Genomic DNA, 21,735 nt, shown 5'->3' on the forward strand with positions numbered 1-21,735 from the left:
CCTGTAACTATTTCTAAAATTATGTCAGGCCTATTTCATTTTATTATTGCAACACAACTAATGCATTAGGAGAGAAATATATCTCATGAACCACAACAACCTACGTGGTACTGCAGTCAAGCATGTTAAAGAGTCCTGGCTTAGATCAATCAGAGGAAGGAGAATGAGCATTGAGGTTGCAAATCCAGGTGACATTCCAGCATTAATTGAGGCCATTACCAAGATATAAAATTTAAAAAGGCACAGTAGTGTGAGCTAAGGTCAAAGTATTAACTTGGGTTTTAATTTTCTTAGCTGCCATAGTTCTTAGTTGGCTGCTCACTGTTACTTACAAGGTGATTAGCCAAATTATCTTCTATAGTATAGTGCTTAAAATATTGCTGAAGTGACCTACAGTATGTTATGCATTTAAATCTCCCAAATTATAGCTTCATTAGGTAGATCTCAGTTGCATAAAGTGGATACTTAGGTGTATATATATATGCAGTTAGGAAACTAATGGAGCACATGAAGAGTCAGCTGAGAAAGAGTACATAAGTCAGGAGATAAAAAACAGGGATCTGTAATGGTAGATGTAGTATTCTGGATGCCATGACCCATTTATTGTGCTATAAAATGCCATGACCATTTCTGACCTGTTAAATTTTATTGCATGAAGATGAAATTAGATAATATCTAGGTTTTGGATTATTTCATAGAGATATCTGATATATTACAGTATCTATATGTTTACAGGCAAAGCCGTGTCTGCTTGCTTATGCCAATTAATGAGTTTTAGTTCGTGTGAAAAAGTGACCTGGTAACCTTCAATATACTAACCTGTTCTCATGTTTAAAAGTCCTTATGAAATATTCCAGGAAAATAAGTGTATGCATGGACTTGATTGTAAAATGAAATTTGCAAGATACTAACTTCTTGGTTTTGGAACACACAACATTGACTTCAAATGTTTTATTGGTTTGTCTTGACATTTATTTGGTTAAAATGCTTTGTAATTTTGATCAAACACCTTAAGTCTTTGTGTTATTTTCTTAATGTGAATTTTTTTAAGAAAAAATAAATATTTTTGTTTAAAGCATCCAAGTTCATGAGGGAGGATAAAAGTACAACTGACTTTTTACAAAAAGCAGTCAATTTAGACTAATCTAACAGCAGTAAAGGAAAACAATGTTTATTGCCTGCTTATTTTGCTTTTAACAGCTGAAGGTGTTACGCTTGTGGCTAGGATAAACATGCAATTTTCAGATAAAATTATGGGGTTTGATTTGTTATTGAGCTTTTAGTTGCAACACAGTCAAAGCTCCTATTTCTGGAAACAAGTTCACCATTTTCCAGACAAGTATTTATGATTTAAAGAAATTTTAGATCAAGGTGAAGGAAGACTGTCTGTGATAGAGGTGCTGAGTTTATTAGTTTTGCTTTTTAGATCATGGCTGTCTTTCCAGATTTTTCCTTGAAAATACTTTATATGTGTAACATAACCAGGCAGTTTTCTGCCATGATCATTGTAGAGCTAACGTGCGTTAGAAAGCATTTGAGAACCACAGTCACAATGCAGTCCAGCATACGTATCGGAAACTATGGTTGGATCTTCTAGACAAGCTTCAGCTTGACATTGTTCCTGGATTGGACTGGAGCTCTAGTAATATGCTGATCTGTCTCATCTATGCTACAACTTTGTCATGTTATAACTAGAATAGGGAAAACATCTGTCTTGTAGTGAAAGCCCACAACAGAAATTGCAGTATAAAGTAGCTTTGCTTCTCTTCTGTCAGAAGCTGTGTTAAGACTTCCTTCAAACTGTCTATAGACAGGCAGAACTGACACTTGGACAGAATGGTTGTGTATCTTTTTGTGAGACTGAGACTACGTGAATTCCATTTAGTCTTTGAGTGTTTTTTTTCTTTTGTTTATTTAGAGATTCATATCATTCTTCAAAAGACGAGATCTTTTCTATAATCTTGCTGATCTTGCCTAGAGAATCATTATTCTGATTCTGAGTCTAAAAAAGGCTTAGGATTTGATTTTACTGGATGTACAGAAGAGTATTTCATTTCAGTTTTTGAGCTACTTTTAAGATTTTTTTAAGTTTTCTTTTTGCTTTTCTGTGTATGTCCAGCTCCTCAGCATAGTGCTAACAACTGTTTGAGCCTTTCTCCTGAGGCTTGTTGTGCAATAATGGTGGAGAGTGGGTACACACTACACATCAGGTTGAACTACTCCACATAGATTAGGACATTGAGCAGTACTGATATTGTCACTACCTGAGAAAATGAGTAGGTGAGGTACTGAATGCTCAGAATCTTCTTGGTGGTGACAGGACAAGGAGGAATGGTGCAAACTGAGATACTCAGCTTAAACATGAGAAGCTGTGAGGGCAGTCAAACACAGGAACAGGTTGCCCAGAGAGAGTGTGAAGTCTCCGTCTTTGGGAGATACTCAAAACGTGACTGGACAGGGTCCTGGACAACCTGCTGTAGCTGACCCTGCTCAGAGCAGGGGGTTGGCCTCGACAATCTCTGTAAGTCCCTTCCCGCCTCTAGCTGTTCTGTGATTTCTGACACTTGCTGCTTTTCTGTAATTCCATCCATCTCTGGCAGGGTGTGCTGTGTGCACTAGTGAATATAGGTGTCATATTTGAATGACTAGCTATGTTTTAATTTGGATTCACAACGCCAAATGTGGACACTTAAATGAGCTGCCTAATCACTCCAGATTCCCCCTCTGGTTGCTGAAGAAAAGTAGCCACCTCCAGAGGTAAAGTCATTCACCTAAGATCTGAATTAAACTTTAAATATGTTTGTCTCTCTCCACCACTGCATAGGCACCTGAGGCACCTGCCCTAGCCTAATACCTGAAGTGATGCTTGAATTCAACTTCCTTTGTCACAGAGAAAAGAAACTGGCTGCCTCTAAATGATTAATTCCTTTCAAATCATTTTGAGAAAGTTTTCACTTGTGAGTAGTTGAGAAAAGGGGGATGGCAAAGAGGCTGCTCTGAATATCAGGGAAGGTGCAAGATTCTGCTGTTTCTTCAAGATAGGACTGGGAAAACATGGATTAACAAGACCCTCCTTTTCTTGGGAGATAATTTTGTAATAGATCAGATGGGTGTAGCTATAGCAGTTGGAGACATTATCGCTCCCCAGTTGCTTATCACCGTCCCCAGCTAGAGGTTTCTTCCCCTGGTGCTTACCCAGTGCAGGGAGTCGTTTAAGCTGTCCGTGTCGCCTCAGTGCTATGTCAGCTGGTTGCACTGAAGTTGACAGTGAAACATGAGGAGCAGTCGCAGTCTCCCTTACATTGGCTCTGCTGTGGAACAGTAGTCTTGGGAAAGGGGGCATAGCCTTCAGCAGGTGTGCAGTAACAAGCAATAAGAAATGATGATTATCAAAGCTGGATTTTGTGATCATGTCTGTATCCACTATTCCATATAACTTATTTCAAATTATTTCTCTGCCTTACTGAATTTCACTCACTGAACTGCTCCCCAGGCTTGGGGAGTCAGGCTTGAGTGTCAGGACAGATTGTGAATATTTATGAAGTATCCTTTTGTTATTTCCATGATTCATACTGCCCTGAAAGAACTCAGACTGGGAGTATTCTGTGCCTCTGGGGTGAAAAAAAGGTTCTTCAGTGTTCATGTGAGACAGCTGTATGGATTTCACAAGCACTATTGACAGGGAAACCTGATGAAATTCTGTAGGCCAGCAGCTATGGTGATACTCATCTCCTGAGAAAGGAAGGCCATTACCAATGCTTATATGAAACTTCTGCCTATTAACAGTTCTTTTGTTTCGATGTTATGGAACTAGAGTTTTTTCTGTCCCATTTCTCGCTTTAGGGAAAGCTGGTCTGCAAGTAAATTTGATATCTCAATGTGTTCCATAACTCTGTATCCTTTTCCTTTTTTTTTTTTTTCTTTTTTCCTCCTTCCCCCAGAGCTTTTTTGGTTACTGATCCTGTTAGAATTTCTTTGTCAGGCCATTTTGTAGCAGTGTTGTACTCACATCTCTACTGCTGCTAGATTTACCAGTACTGGGATGGATAATGTAGCTCATTCTGTGGAGTCAGTGTTGTCATCATTAGGTTGATAATGATACATTGGCTTTCTCCAAAGAGGAAGAAATACTTGTAAACTCAAACCAAGAAATTTTATTTTTATTAGCCATTTGCATGCTGGACATACTGTTATGCAGTCGTTATTTGCTCAGCTCTTTATGACTTCATTCTGTGGCAATACTCATTTGAAGGCCATTAGTTGAGCACTCCAAGCTACTTGTCTGAAGCACAGTAGGAATTTCAGCACTCCCATCAAATGCAGTAATGTAACCACAGGTTACTAAGCTAGGAAACCTCCTTGAATTAGATTAAGTATTTTGTGTGCTAGTGAGCTTCCACCCAAATTGTTGTAAACCCCCACATTTTTTTCTTTACTTTTCTCTGCAATTAAGCAACATATACCGTGAGGAGCAGAAGGGCACAGAAGTTGCTATGTAAGGCGTGCCAGACTGCTGTGATTATGCTCTGGTAATAGTTCAAAGAGCTGCTTACATATCTGTCAGACTTGAAAAACTACTATATAATCCATCTGGAAAGTAGATTCCACTAAAAACTCGTGGAATTATACCAAGCGTGCTAGTGCAGTTCTTTCTCACAGTTGTGGACTAGCTTTGTTATTCTATGAAATGTGCCTCTTCTGCTCAGAAGAGGCACAAATATATATGGAATCAATCTGAAAAGGCATTGTGAAAACTGGCCCATAATAAAAGGGGCTTTTTTTGCCATTTTTTCTACCTGTGGTGGCAGTTAGGGAGGTTGGGTTCGCTTGTTTGTGGCATTCTAAGCACATGAGAAGTTCAGGTAAGGGTTTGGATCTTTCTCATGAACTTAAGTGCACATATTTTGTATCCGTTGTTCTTTAATAATCTGAATGTATTTTGAGATCCTTTCTTGTTGTCTTGCTAGTTCACTGCAGTATACAGGCTCTAAAGCCTCACGTGTTGGTGACTGCTGGAGAAGGGCCTTGGACTTCATGATCCTTAATTACTGCTGTCACCTGGAACATTAGAAATGATAAATATTTCTTTGTGTGTGTGTGTGCGCCTATGATACTAACTGTAAGTATTTTGCTTTTCTCTTAGGAAACTGTCCTTGTAAAGTGTAGCCGTCCCGGTCATGCATCAATAAACAAGACTTTTCAGTTTGAGAGGTGGGTAGTGCTCCGTAGCAATCTGGATGGCTGGAAGGTTTGTATAATGAAGGCTAATTTTTTAGTAGGCATTGGTTAGAAGGTAATGTTCTTTTTTTATTATTATTTATGTGGTATTCATGTTCTTCCCAGGACAGAATAATGCACTTCAGGATATAGATGACGCACTTAGTCTTCCCTCTCAGTGAAGACTACTGATATGCCTAAGTTTGAAACCTGTGTAGAGACCTATTTGACCCTCGTCACAGTCTGAGTAGCTCTCATGATCCTTGCAACATGTTGCAAGATAGCGAAATGTTATCCACATTTTAAAGGTAAGGACTTGAGGTGGATTGAGTGACTTCAGCATTAGACATACAGCATGACTGAGCCAGAAACTGGGCTGAGGACTTGTAAGACTTGATGCTCAGCCATGCTACTTTTACCTTAGAGTTAAAATGGCCTGAACATAGACAGCAGGACAGAGTAGTGGCATGTAAATCAGTGGTCCCCGAGGGAAAGGCTGTAGTGTGACCACTTTCCATATTAGATGCTCAAGAATCCACATAGATGAGAGAGATTTTGAGTGCACCAGCTGTGATAAGGGTTTTAATTGGTGTTTGTGCCTTATGAGACACCAGAGAGTCAGTCTGCATGACAGAAAATTGCAGGGAGTCAGGCTGAAAGGTGCCTTATGTTCTTTCAGAATGGAGCTGACCTGAACCTCTGAAAACAGGAATGAAGCGTTAAATTAATACAAATGAGATCTCTGTAAACAACAAAATACAAAATTTTGCCCCATGTCTTTTTTTCTAATTCAAACTTTGCATCTGTACATTGCAATGACTCATACAGTAGGCTCTCTACCCTTAACCATGCTTCAAAACCCTCTGGAAACAGAACACGAGGACAATTTCATGCTTCCTTGCTTGAAGGCAAAACTTGATTTAAAGTCAAATGTATCCAACATGAATTATCTGTCCTGGTTTAAACTTAAGGTCTGAGCTTGTTAAGCCCGAACTGCTGTAGGTTTGCTAAACACTGCCAGTCATTCACCCTTTCCTTGAGGCATCCTTCTCAGATGCTGCCTCTTTCTATTCACGAAGACTGGGGACTGCTGTTGTAGGCCACCAAACAACTGAAAATTCCTGAGATAATGCAAATCTTGGGTAAGCTTTACTGACCCCATAGGTTATAGGACTCCCTTGATACAAGGCACATGCGACCTCTCAAGGTACATGGCCCCCTTGCATGTCTGCTAAGCTACTCGAAGTAATTCCTCTCGCCCTTCAGCTGCACCTAACACAGCCATACCAGTTGAAGTAAATGCAGAATAATGCTGGAATTCAACTCTAGAGTAACACAGTTAATGGTATTGACACAGGACTCCAGAGGTGCTGTGACTCTGGACATGTGGTATAGATCCTGATATCAGAAAAGGGTTAAAAAAATGTAAATCCCCCAAAGAATGCAGTTCTTGGGGAATGTTTTTTCAGTGTCCCAGCACAGCTCTTTTTTATAAACAGAAGAGCATATGGTTCTTATGAACTAAAAAATGTTTATTTTTTTAGCAAAGTTTTATGGAACTAATAAATGTCAAAATATTTGATTTCAGCTCAGGAAGAAAATTCCAGCTTTCAGCATGTTATGCTTTTATAATTTTATTGGTGAATCAGTTAGCAAAATAAAAAAGAAGCTCAGAATTTTCAAGGTGAAATTAATTTTAATCGCTACACAGGGACAAATCTGTTATCATTCTGGTAAAAATACATGGGCTTATGGAAAGAGATTCTCTGGATTTGCTGCATCTTTCATGGTCTCAGACAGCTAATTAAGTGGGTGTCCATGCTTCAGCCAGTGCTGTGATTACAGTGTAGCATAAACTAGTTCAAGCCAACTTTAAACTACTTCATTTGGGTACTGGTAGCATTTGAACCACAGCAGCTAAGTAGTGGCAGTAAAACCTCTTTAGGAAGTTGAATAAATATTTGGAGTAGTTACCGTAACGTAGAGCCCCGTGCCTTTCCTGTGAATGGCTACCAGAACCTGAACCTGACATAGTTAGCTATGGCTATACTACTTTGCAGTGCAGACTACTAAGACTGGTTGATTCTAGCGCTGGTTGTGGTTGGTAGCAATCTGTTTGCTTTATTAGACAGCAAAACCCATCAACAGCAAGCGAAGACAGTATGAATGTTCTCATCTCTAAAATACCTTTTTAAGGTTTGGGTTTTTTTTACGTAATAGCTCTGAAATGTTTTGATGTGTTAAGATGAAAATATAATTTCAACACATATTGTTAGAGGCCTGGTTGATTAAGGTGGAGGACTTGGTGCTAATGAGTATTTCATTGATTGCAGATGATAAATGAAACAGAGAAAAATGTTTGGAAGTGCTTTTGCTCTCTTATATTGACCTTGCAACTTTGATGTGCAAAGTTTACTGAAGCATATGTGTGTATGCATAAAAAGCAAGGATGGAGTATTGCTATTCGGTGTCTGTGTCCTCCCAGTATGAACTGTGCCACATTTCTGCATATCTGTTGGTTTCTCGGTGTAGTATGACAGCACATCAGTGGAATGGCAAGACAAGCAGTATTTGTCCATCAAGCCAGACAAGTGCTCCTTTCCTGATTAAAGAGAGTACATTTTCATGCAACTTACAATTAGACTGTGGAACACGTTGCCACAGGATGTTACTCCAGGCCAAGAATTCAGCAAGATGCAAAAAGAAACTGAATGCTAATTCTTACAATATTTTTTTTGAAACAGAGATTCAACTCATATTTCAGTTTTGAGGCCAGTTTACAGCTTTTAAGGATTAGGATGAGACACAGAGAAGAATTATTGTGTCTCCAGCCAGTACAGTGTTTCTTGCTCCTTCCTCTGGCTATTGTCAGGAACAAAATGCTGAACTAAGTGGGTTGGCTCTAATTCTGTATCTGTTTATCAGTGATCCCTCTGTACAGTCTTATTTATGGAGAACATGAATACAAAATCTGCATTTGTGTAGGCTATAGACTGTAGTGGCCAGATCCTGGTCAAATATACAAAGGGGCTTGAGTAAATGCTAAAGAGCACACTATATTTTACTTCAGTTAAACTTGTAGTATCATATACAAACTGCAGAATACTGCTAAGTGAAGTGTACTAGTATACTATATACACAGGAAAGTAACTATGCTTTGTAATGTTTGCTGCTACCAAATTTCCTGTTTCTAATTAGTCATTTTGCTATAAGCTATAAAGAACGCACATCACTCATTGGAAAACAGAGCTAAACAACAACAACAAAGAATCACAACAGAAAGATATCAGAAAAGGAAGCTTTTTCCAAAGTTAAACAGTCATACCTGAAATACTTAAGTGTGGCTAATGACATTCATGTTTTAGATTCTGTTCATCTTGTATAAACAGTACTTGCTGCAGGCTGTAATCTTGGGGAGGATACGTTTTTGGTGTGCTAGAGAAGAAATTAATTAATTAGGATGTCCACATTTTACGATCAGAATTTCCTCCCTTTGATCATTTCCTATTTTCAGGTCTTGATTTTATGTTGTACAAACTTGATAGTTGAAAGGGTTGGAGGAAGAATTTCTTTGAAGAGCCCTGTGTTAGCTTTTTTTTCCCCCTTGAATGTGAAAAAACGTTTGCAGTTGTTTTAGACATCATTGTTTTGGCCCAAGGATTGTACTGTCATTGCTGTTTTCTAAGAGGTGGAATAACTCATTCAATTTAATTGTCTTTCATTCTGTTTAAAAATGAGTCTGAAATCCACATCACAATGTAAAAGAAAGTCTTCCCTCGAGTGTGAAGGGTTTATTTCAGAGTAGATAGTTGAGCAGGGGTGGGGATGGAAATACCTTAGGCTGATGCTGCCCACAGAGACATTTTGAACGTGACCATTCTTAAACATGACCCTAAGGGGCCTTCTGATTTCTGCTCTGCCACTGACTCTTCTGAGACAAGTCCCAAGGCAAGTTTGCAGCCTCTGTACCTCTTTTTTTTTTTCCCCAACCTTATCCACATCTGAAGGGCCTGACCACTCCCTTCCTTAGTGTGACACAAAGGAGACACGGGCACCAGGGATATTTCCCAGTCTGATAGGTGGGAGAAAGTAACAGGGATCCAGTATAGCCTGAAAAAAGACTCTGTCTGCCCGAGAGGCAGACAGAAGGATTAGGATGAGCTCAGAGAGCCACAAGTGTGCACCTGCGGGTCATTCCCTCCAGCACAGACAACAGCCGCTCCCAAAAAGTGCGTGAGAACCTTGGAGTTCTAATTTTCAGTCCCCGGACATAGAAATGTCGGCAGGTCACAGGTTTTATGTCACTGGCCTACATTTTCCCTAGTTTGTATTCTCGTATTGTGACAACATATTTATATTTTTTCTTCAGTTAATCATTGCACTTTACTCCTCAGAGTTTACAATGCTTCAGAGTCTCAAGACACAGTATTTGCAGATGTGGCCCCTTTGCTAACATCTCTCCTGGATGGGTAAGTTAAAAGGTGGGAGTAAGAAAGCTAAAGGACAATAATCTACTGAAATCCATCAATTAAAAAAAATTACTCAATAGTGGTAGTCCTGTCAAGTTTTGTGGCTTTGCAGTTGCATTTTCCTGTTCTCTTTCTACTCAACACCAAGTGAATATTGTTTCCTCATATAAACAGTGAAAGCACTGTTTACAAAATTTAGCAGAGCAGACAAATTTTGGGGGGAAAAAAATTATGTTTTTTTCTCTGGTATCTTTCTGGCAAACTTAAGCATTGCTTCTAATGGAGGATACTATCTTTTTTTGTGTTTTAGTAGGTTATGTTTTGTAACTGGTTTTTCAGTTGTAGACACAGTACGATCTTTTCCAACAGTGTATTCATACATGAAAGGCCTGCCAGGGCCACTGTCTGATCTGATTTGTTCTGTTTTTGTGTACAGCACAGGCCATAGGAGGTGATATAATCAATTCCTGGTTGAACCAGAACTGAGCATCCTCAGTCGTAGTTCTAACGCTCCTTCAGGCACTGGGGTTAAAACAGAATTCTGGTTTGAATACAAAACTGATCAGTAACAACCACTAACAAATATGTGTAATTACTTCTAGCCACTAAAGTTCATGAAGTGTGATTCTTCATTTAAATTAGAGCCAACTTAAGCTACTCTTGCGAAGCAGCCTTGAAGTGCATATAGTTATAATCCTTGAGGCTTGAACTGAGATTAATACAAAACTTCCTTTCTGCTCCTTTCTCACCCCCGCTCCAATTCCACTCAATTGTAGAGGGTGGTTGTAGAGCTGTCATGGACCTTTCCCTCCCTGTAGTGCAAAAACCAGTCCCTTTCCATCCACAGTGGCATAGTTGAACAGTGGCAGTCTGCACACTGAAGTTTCCAAGTCTCCTTTTCTTAAAAGCAGCCTAGAAGAGGCATATCAGGATATTGGGAAATCCCAGCCATCCCTTTATGCATGCCACAGAGGGGCCCGCAAGGGCTACCTAGACTAAGGGAACTCCTATATGGCCCGTCTGGCATTATTCTAGTTTACCAAGGATGAGTAACCACAGTTTCCATAGCTGAGCAACCTAGGGACCACTAGGTTGGAGGAGTTTGAAGAAGTCCTTATAACCACTGTTTTCTCTCTCTGCTTTTCCTTTTGCAATGAACTTGGCTCAATTGTTGCCTATGTATCTTCAGACGTATCTGATCTGTACCTTGATCTGCTGTACTTTCCACTTTCTAATTTCCACATTGAGAGAATCCTGTCCTAAAAGCTAGGATTTTTATATTCAGTTAGGAAATGTTCTGTTATTGAAAACAAAAGAGTAATCTTGTTCTTCCAGAAGTGCCATTTAAACAGAAGCAGATTTTCTGGGAAAGCAAGGCTGTGCACGTGAGCCATGTTTCTCAGCAGCCTTCCCATTGTAAATGGGAAACAGACATACTTAGTCTGAACCTTAACCTTTTTGCTGCTCCTCATCGTTTTAGTCTGGGCTCCAAAGTGGCCTGTAACAACTTTTAGCTTAAGTAGAAAGGAGTGTTCCACTCCTTTTCTTTATTTTTTCTTTATTTTTCTTTCTTAATGAATTGTTTCATTTTTCAGTATAAATATACAGGAAGAAAAGATTGTCCGATATGCAAAATAGACAAAGTACAGCAGGCTTCAAAGTTTACAGTTAGCCGTCCAGGGCCTGCAAGGGAGTAAAATAATATTTCTTTTCTTTACAGCATTGAAGAATCAAACTTGTTTGTTTATTTTAAAGAATACATTTCTCCTCCTTTGATTTCCTTTAACAGTGTTCTGTGCTAGTGATAACTTTGCTATACTGAACACCCACACTCTTTTCAGGACAGAAATACTACGAAACTATTGATATTCTAGCTTGACAATAAGAAGTTTTTGAAACAAGACTATAACTAATGAAGCAGAGTGGAGAAGGAGACATAGGTAAATCATAGTCCAAAATTTTCAGATTGCTCTACTGGAAACCCTTATGGTGGAACCAGAACACCAACGAAGTAGACAAGGTAAATATAAACTAGTCTGCTGCTTGTCTTCTTGTTGAATCGCCCAACGATTCATTCTCTCCTGTGCCTACTTAGGTAATACTGCTTTGGATAGTTTGAGCTCATATGGGCTTACTGAAATACTGTTTCAACTTTGGCAGAGAAGTTATCACTGATACCTGATTTGCATCTCTATCTTCAATGCTACAAGCACCTGTCTGCTTAGCTTCTAATCGTATCATCTGTATCTTGTCAGAACTATTTTGTCCATGATGCTTACTTTCTAACAAGTAGCAATTAAGGAAAATTTAAATAGCTGGACTATATGAAAGTTTGAGAGACTTCTAAAAAGACTTGCATTCTGTTTTTCCTAAGGAAAGCTACTACTTGCAAACTTCTGGCTCCCTTTTTGGTTCTAAAAGTCTCTGGTTTTGAAGCAGGGCTAGAAGTCTCAATAAGCTACAGGCTGGCAAGGCAGTGTGCATTAGGGGTGGAACTGTGAAAATTGCTCATTGTTAGCCTAGCTGAAAACTACCAAAATTAGTGGGACCTTTTCCACTGACATAAATGCAAGTAGAGTTATGTCAGCAGTGAATATTTAGAGAAGTCCCTTGTTTCAGATTTACAGCCCTAATTTCTAGCACATTTCATTTTGCTGTGGTGCTCTTTATTTTCAGTGACAGTTATCTCATCTCCTTTACTTCATCAAATCTATGACTACACTTCTGTTTTATATTCTGCATCCTGAAACATGGAGGGAACTTACTATAGGTTCACTGACTACAACTTTGACTTTGCATCCCCAGAAGGGGTACCCAGGTATTTGCTGTGTTGCTTATCAGACCACATTTCTTTCTAACAAGAGAAAGCTTTCTAAATAATCCTCCAAAAATAATTGCTTCTAGGCATGTTTAAAATGCAAAAATTGCTGTAAATATATTTCTCTGCAATGGCTGTGTAAGTATTTCATGACTTGAAACCATAAATTTAAAACAATCAGATGAGGGGTGTTCATTGAAATTTGCTGGCGTGTGCTTGAAACAACATTTTTGATAGGAGGAAAAGCATTGGATAACCAAAGGCAGCTGTTCAGGTCTGCCCACGGAGGAGGTATAGCTTAGGCAGTGAAATTTTACTCCCTGGCAGAACAGGAGCAAGCCCATTCTTGCAACTCTCTAGTAGAGCAGAAATTTCAGCATACTGCAAAGCACTCGCCGTGTATGGACGTTCTGCTAATGTTGTGTCTCAGAACAAACGAGATAATCCAGGGAAGGAGCAGTCCTGTCAGCATAACTGCATGTCTTCCAAGAGTTTTTGCTGGCACAGTCCTGTGGTCAACACCAAGGTGCTGGCAGGTGCTGCAGAGCAGACACAGCTGAGTAGGGACTAACCTTCAGCTGCACAGTACAGTAGTGTCCTCGATACAAAGTAGTACTGTGGCTGGATACATTTGAATCCACCCACTTGTTTTGCTGAAGAAGTTGACTTTGATCCGACTGTGTTAGAAACACACTTTCTGGATAGGATTCATACATCTAAATTCAGATCTCTCCGCCACAGACATCCACAACAGACCTCACAGCTGTGGACTTTTTTTATTATTTTCAGCGCGAAGAAACAGGCATTTTCAGAGCTCTGTTCATTAGACGTATTTTACGTGTCTACTTCAGAAGATGATGAATTGTGTTTCATAGGTGCCTGTACCTCTGCAGTGACATTGTACATTTTCAGCTTCTACAAGTCCATACCAGAGCAGTTCCTACCACCTTTATTCCAGAGTAGTCTTTGCATGCTTATACTGAACTAATGCATTTGGTTTAAAATTTGTGCCTCTTATTAGGGCTGTCTTATCTTTTCCAGGGACTGAGGGCTATGACTGATGAGCCTGCCTGAAAAAGACTACGAGAGCTGAAGAGTTTACTGTTCCCAGCTGTTAGTATATTAGTGCTGTGGTTTGCAGCATAGCACTGTAAGACAAATCAAACCCAGCAATGGTTTACTTTAAAATGCTGTACTGTAAACTGCAGTGGTTCAGGAGGTGATTAACAAGCAGCTCAGTAGTGCATGAACTGGAAGTTGGGCAGACAGGAGGTCTAACCTCATCAGTTATTCCAAGCTAAGCATCTCTTAAACTCTGCTTAAAAGCATCCCTTCAACTCTGCTTAAAAAATAAAATCTGTTTAGGCGATGTTATGAGCAGTACTTCAATTTCTGTCAGACTTTGAGATCTCCAGAAAGAAATCTGGAGGGGCAGTGTATTTCTTTTTTGTTTCAGTTTGTGTTCCCAAATTGTTTGGGGTTTGACTTGCCACCTAACAAGCACATTTGGTAATGGTAAAATAAATGAAGGCCCTTTTAATTTTCAGGTACAATGTGTGTATCATGGCGTATGGGCAAACTGGAAGTGGGAAGACATACACAATGTTGGGACCACAGTTAGAGGAGAACTTTGCATTTTCCACAGAAGATGAATCAGAACTTGGAATTATTCCTCGAGCTACCCAAGAAGTGTTCAGGTAACAACTAAGTAAAGGCTCGTGTCAGTGGCAGTCACCTTAAACTTTATAGAAAGGATGAAATAATGTTTGTAATGTATTTATCATTACAGATTTCAGCTTCACAATGATTAATTTATAGCTTCTCTAACTGCCATTCGATAGATGAGTTTTGATATAGATTTCTAGTCTCTCTCCTGCTTACTCTGATTTTGTAATAGAATAAGATTATGCAGTCTTGCTGTGTGTTATCTGTCTGTCTTTCAGACTCCTAATTAACTTTTGAATATGTTTCAGTCATAGTTGTGGGAGTCCAAAAGATAATTAAGTTCTTACAAGTTTTGTGAAAATTTACAATTGGAATAGATGAAGAGGATCCAGATTAGAACGGAGTCCCCAAGAAGAATGATAGTAGAATTTTTAACCATGATCTGTTCTTGCGTTGAGAATTCTTAGATTTTTTTTTAGTTGAACCTAATGCATGATTTGAACAGATGCGCTGCTAGGTTGTAACAGAAGAGCCATTAGAGGTTTTTCCAGCTAAGCCTATTTCTTTTGGAGAATGGTATAAGATAAATAAAAGATCCAATTTTGTACCAGAATAACTGTGTTTAACTGTAAACACTCTCCTGAATAGACAAGCCCTTAATTTATGAATTTTCTGAGGCTGTGGACAGATAACCTCTTTACAGATCTAGCTGGGCAGTTTACCATCTCTGCCTGTTCATTGCTTGCACTGTGCCAGAGTTTATCATACCTTGAGCTCTGAATGCAATAATATCCAACAGAGAAATGGTATAAAAAAAATCTTCATGAGGGAGGGAGGCTAGTGGAGAAAAACAATTTAAGCTGGCACAGCTGTTTGGAAAATGAAGTTTTATTTACTGCTTCACATATAATTTAGCTGTATATTCTGATTCTTCAGCTTAACATTAGCATGTGGATGAGGCAAAGCCACGGCTGTGGATATTTAATCACTTTTATCAGATTGTAATTAGATTACAATTAAAGAATAGATCTTTATTTACAGATTGTTTACTTGGGGTTTGACTCCAATGTTTTTTGGCTTTTTTTCTTTTTTTTTTCCCTATGTTTATTCTCCAGGCTTATTTCAGAAAAGCCACCAGGAAGTTACTGGGTTGAGGTTTCTGTTGTAGAAGTATATAATAATGAAATTTTTGATCTTCTGGCCAAAGACAGTTGTGGAAAAGTATTTGGCGTCAAACGTGATGTTGTCACAACCAGAGAAGGAAAGAGCGATGTTCCATTACTTACGCATGAGTAAGTACACAATTTGATCCTTATCATCCAGCCATGATCTGGTGTCAATGCAATATATAGTTGTCACAAAACTGCATTATAGGCACCAGTATAGGCTGGTGATCCATGATAGACTTCTAAACAATGAGTCCTTACCATATGCAAAAGAGCAGTTCTCACTGTTTCTGTTAGTTCAGTCTATTTGACTGCAGTTGGCTGCAAATGTCAAAATACTTTCAGAAATAACAGTACAATTAGTTTGGGTTATACTCCTGTGTTAAGCGCCTTTCACTCAGAATGCCTGAAGATAGCTGTGTATTTCATTTTTGCTGGATCTAGGGCATCTCGTCAGCAGTAGAAAAAGAAGGGGTAACCCAGTCACAAAGCACTTTCCCTTCAGTCTTACCAAATTATAAAATCTACAGATTATAATAGAAATGTATGTACTTCTCGTAGATTTTTAAGCAGCTGTAGAGTGTTAGCTTTCCCTACACACACTGGAGTTAAAAAAAAGTACTTTAGAAAGAATAAAATTTTAAGTGCTCTTTTAATATAAATACCCATCTTACACTGCTTAGTATTCTGTTTTCATAACTGGAGGCATTAAAGTGGGAATTGATATGCTGGCACTTGAACCCATAGTTCTTGAAAATCCAGGTTCTTCAAACTAAAAGCAAAGAAGTAGCTAAGCTTCTGCCCATTCAGTTTTAAGATGTATACCTTTCCAGAGTCAGTGTGTGGTAAGTTTGATTCTTATTTACACATCTTGACGGTGTAGGGAGAGCTAAGGTATTTAAGGCTACATCTATACTCATTTTAATGCCTTCTTGTACTTACTAAGGATTACAAAGGCTTGTTCTAGTACACGTGGGAATGATTCTTGGTGTTAGGTATGTGTAGTATACAAAGCAAATGTATAATACTTTCTTGTTATATATAAAACACCTTGGCTAACTACTTGGTAAAAATCACATGGTCATAACAATTCATCCATTAACAAGAGTGAATCTGTTTCAGATGCTTCATTTTAGTAATGGGTGTGTTGTTTATGATAGTATTCAATCAACATTAGCAAAAAAAATTATGACAAGCAGTACTAGTGGCACCAGAGAGGTGATGCTACCCAGTGGAATTAAGCTACTGGACATCTCCCTGTGAGCACCCAGCATGTGAACAGATTCTAGAAGGGAACATTTCTGCTTGTGCATTACAGAGAGGTCTAGAAACACAGAAAAAATTTTCTGCTCCTTGGGCAAATAACGTTTGTGAAAAGAAACATCTTGCCCTAATACTGTTTAGCACAGTATTATAGTGTTTTACGTTTCTGGGAAACGTGATGTTTTTCTTCACTTCTTTATAATAGTGTTTGTCATGGTCTAATCTCTACTTTTCCGGGAGGAATTAGAAGTCAGACATGAAAAGCATCCCTCCCCCCCCAATTAAAATAAAATGCACCCTCGGTGCAAATAATTGAAGGCAGTATTTTTGTCTTGTGGGACTTAGTCACATAAGCAGACTAGTAGTTGTTTGTTTATGTGGGTTTATACTATTGCCAGAAAGCCTTGATAAAAATACAAGAATGTACTGGAGGGTTGCACAAACATACTTTTATTCTACCTAGTTATATGCATTTATTGACTTGTATTTTCTAGCCATTGAACTGCTCATAGGAAAGTGGGACCCCAGAGAAATTGTAAAGTAGTTTTCTTCGCCATGGGGGCTATATAACTCTCTTTTTTTTCTACAAAATAATAATCACTGCAATATTCTAGAAGGATTAACATTTGTATCTGGGATATGCCTGCTCTTCAGTCTTGAGGTTAAATATGATTTCCAGAGAAATTCTGCATCCTTGCTTGCACTCTGCATGCTCCATAAGAGCATGGAATGAATGAAAAATGACTGGAGCTTGAAGTGATGAATCCTTTTGCCCTCTCTGTCTGTATTATGCTGACTCGTGGGTTTCTCTCAGTCTCTGTTCTTGGATTTCCCCAACTGTGACTCTACTCCAACTTTTAGTGTCTGGTTAAGGCTCTGCTGTCAAGGGAATGAAAAACTCCTTCAGAAGAGGTTGGGAGCAGAGCCTAACCTGTGTGTGCTGAATCTTTCTTGAAGGAGCTAATCTTTTGCCTTTGACTAGAGAAGAAAGGAACTGTATGACTTCGAAAATGAAGATGGGTGCACATAGTGTGGGTATGATGGGAGCTGAATTTTTCCTGCTTCATCAGAACCTCCAAGTAATTTTTAATTATGGTATTTCAGTAGCCAAGATGCTGGCCTGGTTTCATTCCTGAAAAATGCCTACTCCCCTTCCCAAGGGAGCTTTGCATAGTTAGTGGGTGACCCATCTCTTTTCCTAGGCTTTGGGGAAGGGAGACGTGAGATGTAGCTGGACTTGTGCCATAGAGACAAGAACTAGAAGCTGCAATAAGGTTTCATTTGTTCTTCTAGTTAATAAAATGGCTGCTCTATTTATTTCTGTAAATTTTAATTTATGGTAAAGGAACCTGGTGTCGTGAACTAAGCACCTCTTAAAAACCACTTATCTCAATCAATTGAGAAATACTCAATTCTAATGCAAATATAAATAAGAATATGGACTTGTATCTCAGTTACAATGCAAGCAGCGAAAAAATTCATAAATGGGTTATATTAATAAATTCATAAACAGGTTATATTAATAATTACACATAAAGGTTAATAAGAAAAAGCAAACCCAAACAAAGTAAGGGAACCATTGAATGAGGCCACCCAGCTGCCCAAAATCTAAAGTAAACAGCTGGTGCTTTGAATAAAAACACATCCTCATTTGTGATAATATTTCATCTAGAATATATTGGCCTGCTGGGTCTCACTGGCTTCTCCATATATCCATTAAAGTACAGTAGTCTCTTTCCTGCTAACATGTACATCTTACTGAATCGCAAAAACCTCAGTCTCTTTCTTCTTTTATGGCCTGGTTGACTTTGGAGAACATTCAGCATCAAATTTTTAACCTAACCACAACAGGGCTTCTCTTTGTAGAATCTGGTCCTGGAACGTGCAGTACATACAGCATGATAAAGTCGTAGAGATTATACTAAAAAATTATTACTGTCAGTCCTGCTGAGAAGCTACTGTGCCAAGCTTGCAGCACTAGGCTGGGGATGCTTTTTACCTCCAAAGTCAACTGCAGTTTCCCAGTAGGTGACCAGCACTGACAGCATATGCTGAGGCCTATCTTCTTCTGCAAATGCTAGTTAGAGGACAGCAGCTTGTAGCACTGACCCCTTGCCAGTGCACAGCAGCAGCTTGCAGAAGCTGATTGCCTGTTGCTGCATCCTGGTGAAGGGTACTTAACCTCTCAAGCCGTCCAGTCCTGGCTGACTAGCTATTGGAAGATGCAGTTCAAAACTCAGGAAGGCAAGATCTGCTTCCTTGGACTTGAAGCAATAGTCAGATCACCCCAGTGCGAGGCTCTGCCTTCTCTGACAGTAGGAACTAGAGCCACTGCTTCCCTGCTGGTGCCAGGTCAACCAACCATGGAGACGTTACGAGTGGATGCACAGAGGCAGAGATCTTACAGGGGAGGCCAGCATGTGTGGCTCAGGATTGATTGGCAAAGTCTATGGTGATCATTTAGCTCCTGCAGCCCTGGTTACATAGGGAACTGCTTTTAGGTGGCTGCTTCTCTTAAGTGTCATGGTGTGGCTAAGTGTTTTTCTGTTCTTCAGATGCCCTTGCTTTATTTTCAGAGAAAACTGTTTTAGCTGGGTGTAGCTCTTTTGTCTCTAAACTGTTCAAGTATGGCTGCTCTTAGCATAAGATAAGTTTCTGCCCAGTGTGACTTTCACTGAAATTGGCCAAATCTAAGTCAGGCCTTGCCTGTTATCACATGCTTGCTTTTGCTGACTGCAGTGGTGTGGAACCAAGCCTGTAGCCTGTCAGGAGAGTTATTAATGGTGCTGGTGTTACAGGGCATTCAGTAACCAGGCTGTGATATGCAGTCATAATAATTTATACCCCTATCTAGAAACTAATGTTTAGGTGATGTAACTTGAGTGATTATTGAAGAAGGCAGTGAAAGGAAAGGGCAGGCAATCTTACCTCATTTGTTTTAATCATTGCAAACCTGGGGGAAAATCATAGTAGTTTTTTTCTTTACCTAATCAGTTTATTTCACCTTCTGTGTTAGGTTTTTGTCCTTTGATTGGTCATACTTGCAGTATTTCCTTTAACTGGAAAAGAAAGCAGATAGTACAAGATAAAATGGTCTATATAAACTTACGCCTATCTATTCTGACACTGTGCTGGAGTCCCTGCTCATTGAACAGTGGAATTGAACTTTTTTCCAAGGATTCTGTATTTATTGCAAAATATTATTTCCAAAGGCCCAGAGAAATTTCTTTTTTTTTGCCCTAATTCTGTACCTCCCAACGAACAGGAGCTACCTTAAGATAAACTGGACAACTCCACTTCTGTAGACTGGAGATTCCAGGAATGTCTAAGTCTGTGTCTTTTCTTCCAAAGTGTGGAGGTGTAGAAACTTCAGTCACTTCTAGAGCTGAGCTACAGTACCTATAGACCTGCAAGGCTGGCAGGCCACTTCTTCAGCACTTTCAGTACTACATCACAACTTTTGTCTTAAATTTTCATCTTGGACTATGTCCCACCTTGAAAAAGTCTATGTACAGTTGTTTGTGCAGCTCACATCCGAGATTACTATAAGAAGTTAGAAAAGAGGGGAAGTGGAAAAGCTCAGATTCACGTATAAGTTGTCAGCTTTCTTGTGTGATTTTTCCTGTGAGTCAGTTAAATCTTCTGCTTGTTTCTTTACTTCTTAGGACTGTTGAAAATGCATCTGAATTTTTGCATCTAGTCAACAAAGGCCTACAGCTGAGAGTCAGGCACCCAACACTGGTGCATGCTCATTCCTCTCGTTCTCATCTGGTAGTTACATTGACCATAACCACAATTGTCTCTGGAGATAACTTTGGTAAGTAGGATGTTACTAAAATACATCTAGAGACAGTTGTTTTTTGAAAAACAGTCTGTGGACTGAGAGATTTTCATACTGTTTTTTCCTCCTTTTTCCAATGTTTAATACATTCCCTCAGTTCTTTTCCATTGTTTAACTTCTGCATACTTTCTTAAGTAACAGACCATTTTGATCTCTGAATGCTACTGAAACTTTCACTTTCCTAAACTTTTCACTTTTCTTTACATGTCTTGACTTACAGAGTTCTTGAAGTTTTATAGCATGAAACAACTAATGAAATTAACTTTATCTATAAGTCATAGGATAAGTTATAAGATAGATATCAATAAGATAAATACTCAAATACAGTAGTTAAATCACTTCGTATGACATATTATAATTATTCATGCTAAGTTTGTGGTAAAGCTAACCATGCATTTTAGGGATCATCATATGCTTTTGGGTGAGAAAGAATTTTTTTTTTTTACCCGCTGCCTTGCAAAAATGTCCATTAAATTCAGAGTCTCTTGAACTGTTAATAATAGGCCACTGTAGGAACAGACAACATAGTTGTCTTATTTACTATGGCAAAACCTGTATTTCTACTTTTCATTACCACACCAAGGCTTACCGGTTTATTGCTTTAGGAATGACTTCAGCTTCTGGGGGTTAACTTTGTTTTCTTTTGCTCATGTTGTAATTAGGCTCTCTGCTTCCAGTGCTGTGGTCCATCTCCTTCATACTCTGCAACAACAATATGGTTTTAGAAAGTGGAAAATATTTAACATTTTTCCCTTAGATTGCCATCAGAAATTAAACTGACAATATTAGCAAAACAGAACAAATAGTGCCCTCGCTTACCTATGGGCCTTGCCAAAAGACACAGTTACTTCACAAGTTGCAGCTCTAGCATTCCATATGTTGGTTCTAGCCAGTTCCAGATTCTTGTCAATCAGACAGATGTTACTTTTCAAAACACAGTGTTTGCCCCAGTAGTGCACCAGTCATCGTCTAGTCCAGACTTCCCTTTGCCATTTTGAATTGCAGTCACCCAACTACACCGTGTTGTCTGGCAGCAAAGCTCCACAGAAGCGTCTAATTTATGTTGAATGCAGACTCAGGCTTTCAGCTCATAGTGCATGGATGAAGGTGTGCAATACGGGGGAGGTAGAGCAGCACTGCAAATGGGACCTTGCTATAGCAGTGTGACAGCACATTGTCTTGTTTAAAAGGAGAAATTCCTGATTTAAAAGCTAGGTGCAACTGTCAAATATCTCCACACCGGAGATCTAAGTCACTAAATAAAAAGTTGTAAAGTCTGTGATGAGTTCTGCACCT

At 39.1% G+C, this 21,735-nt stretch overlaps 1 protein-coding gene across 2 annotated transcripts in view; it reads left to right on the plus strand.

Annotated features, from left to right (window-relative positions):
* Positions 1-21,735, plus strand: part of KIF25 (kinesin family member 25) — a 43,065-nt gene that overhangs the window by 15,565 nt on the left and 5,765 nt on the right. For both annotated transcript variants that reach the window (XM_072856268.1, XM_072856269.1), the window contains exons 8-12: positions 5,144-5,211; positions 9,612-9,686; positions 14,052-14,201; positions 15,285-15,461; positions 20,264-20,415. In XM_072856268.1, the coding sequence (XP_072712369.1) occupies positions 5,144-5,211; positions 9,612-9,686; positions 14,052-14,201; positions 15,285-15,461; positions 20,264-20,415 (622 nt within the window). The remainder of the gene's footprint in view (positions 1-5,143; positions 5,212-9,611; positions 9,687-14,051; positions 14,202-15,284; positions 15,462-20,263; positions 20,416-21,735) is intronic.

The sequence above is a fragment of the Ciconia boyciana genome, chromosome 3 (genome assembly GCF_034638445.1).
Source record: "Ciconia boyciana chromosome 3, ASM3463844v1, whole genome shotgun sequence".
Classification (NCBI taxonomy): Eukaryota; Metazoa; Chordata; class Aves; order Ciconiiformes; family Ciconiidae; genus Ciconia; species Ciconia boyciana.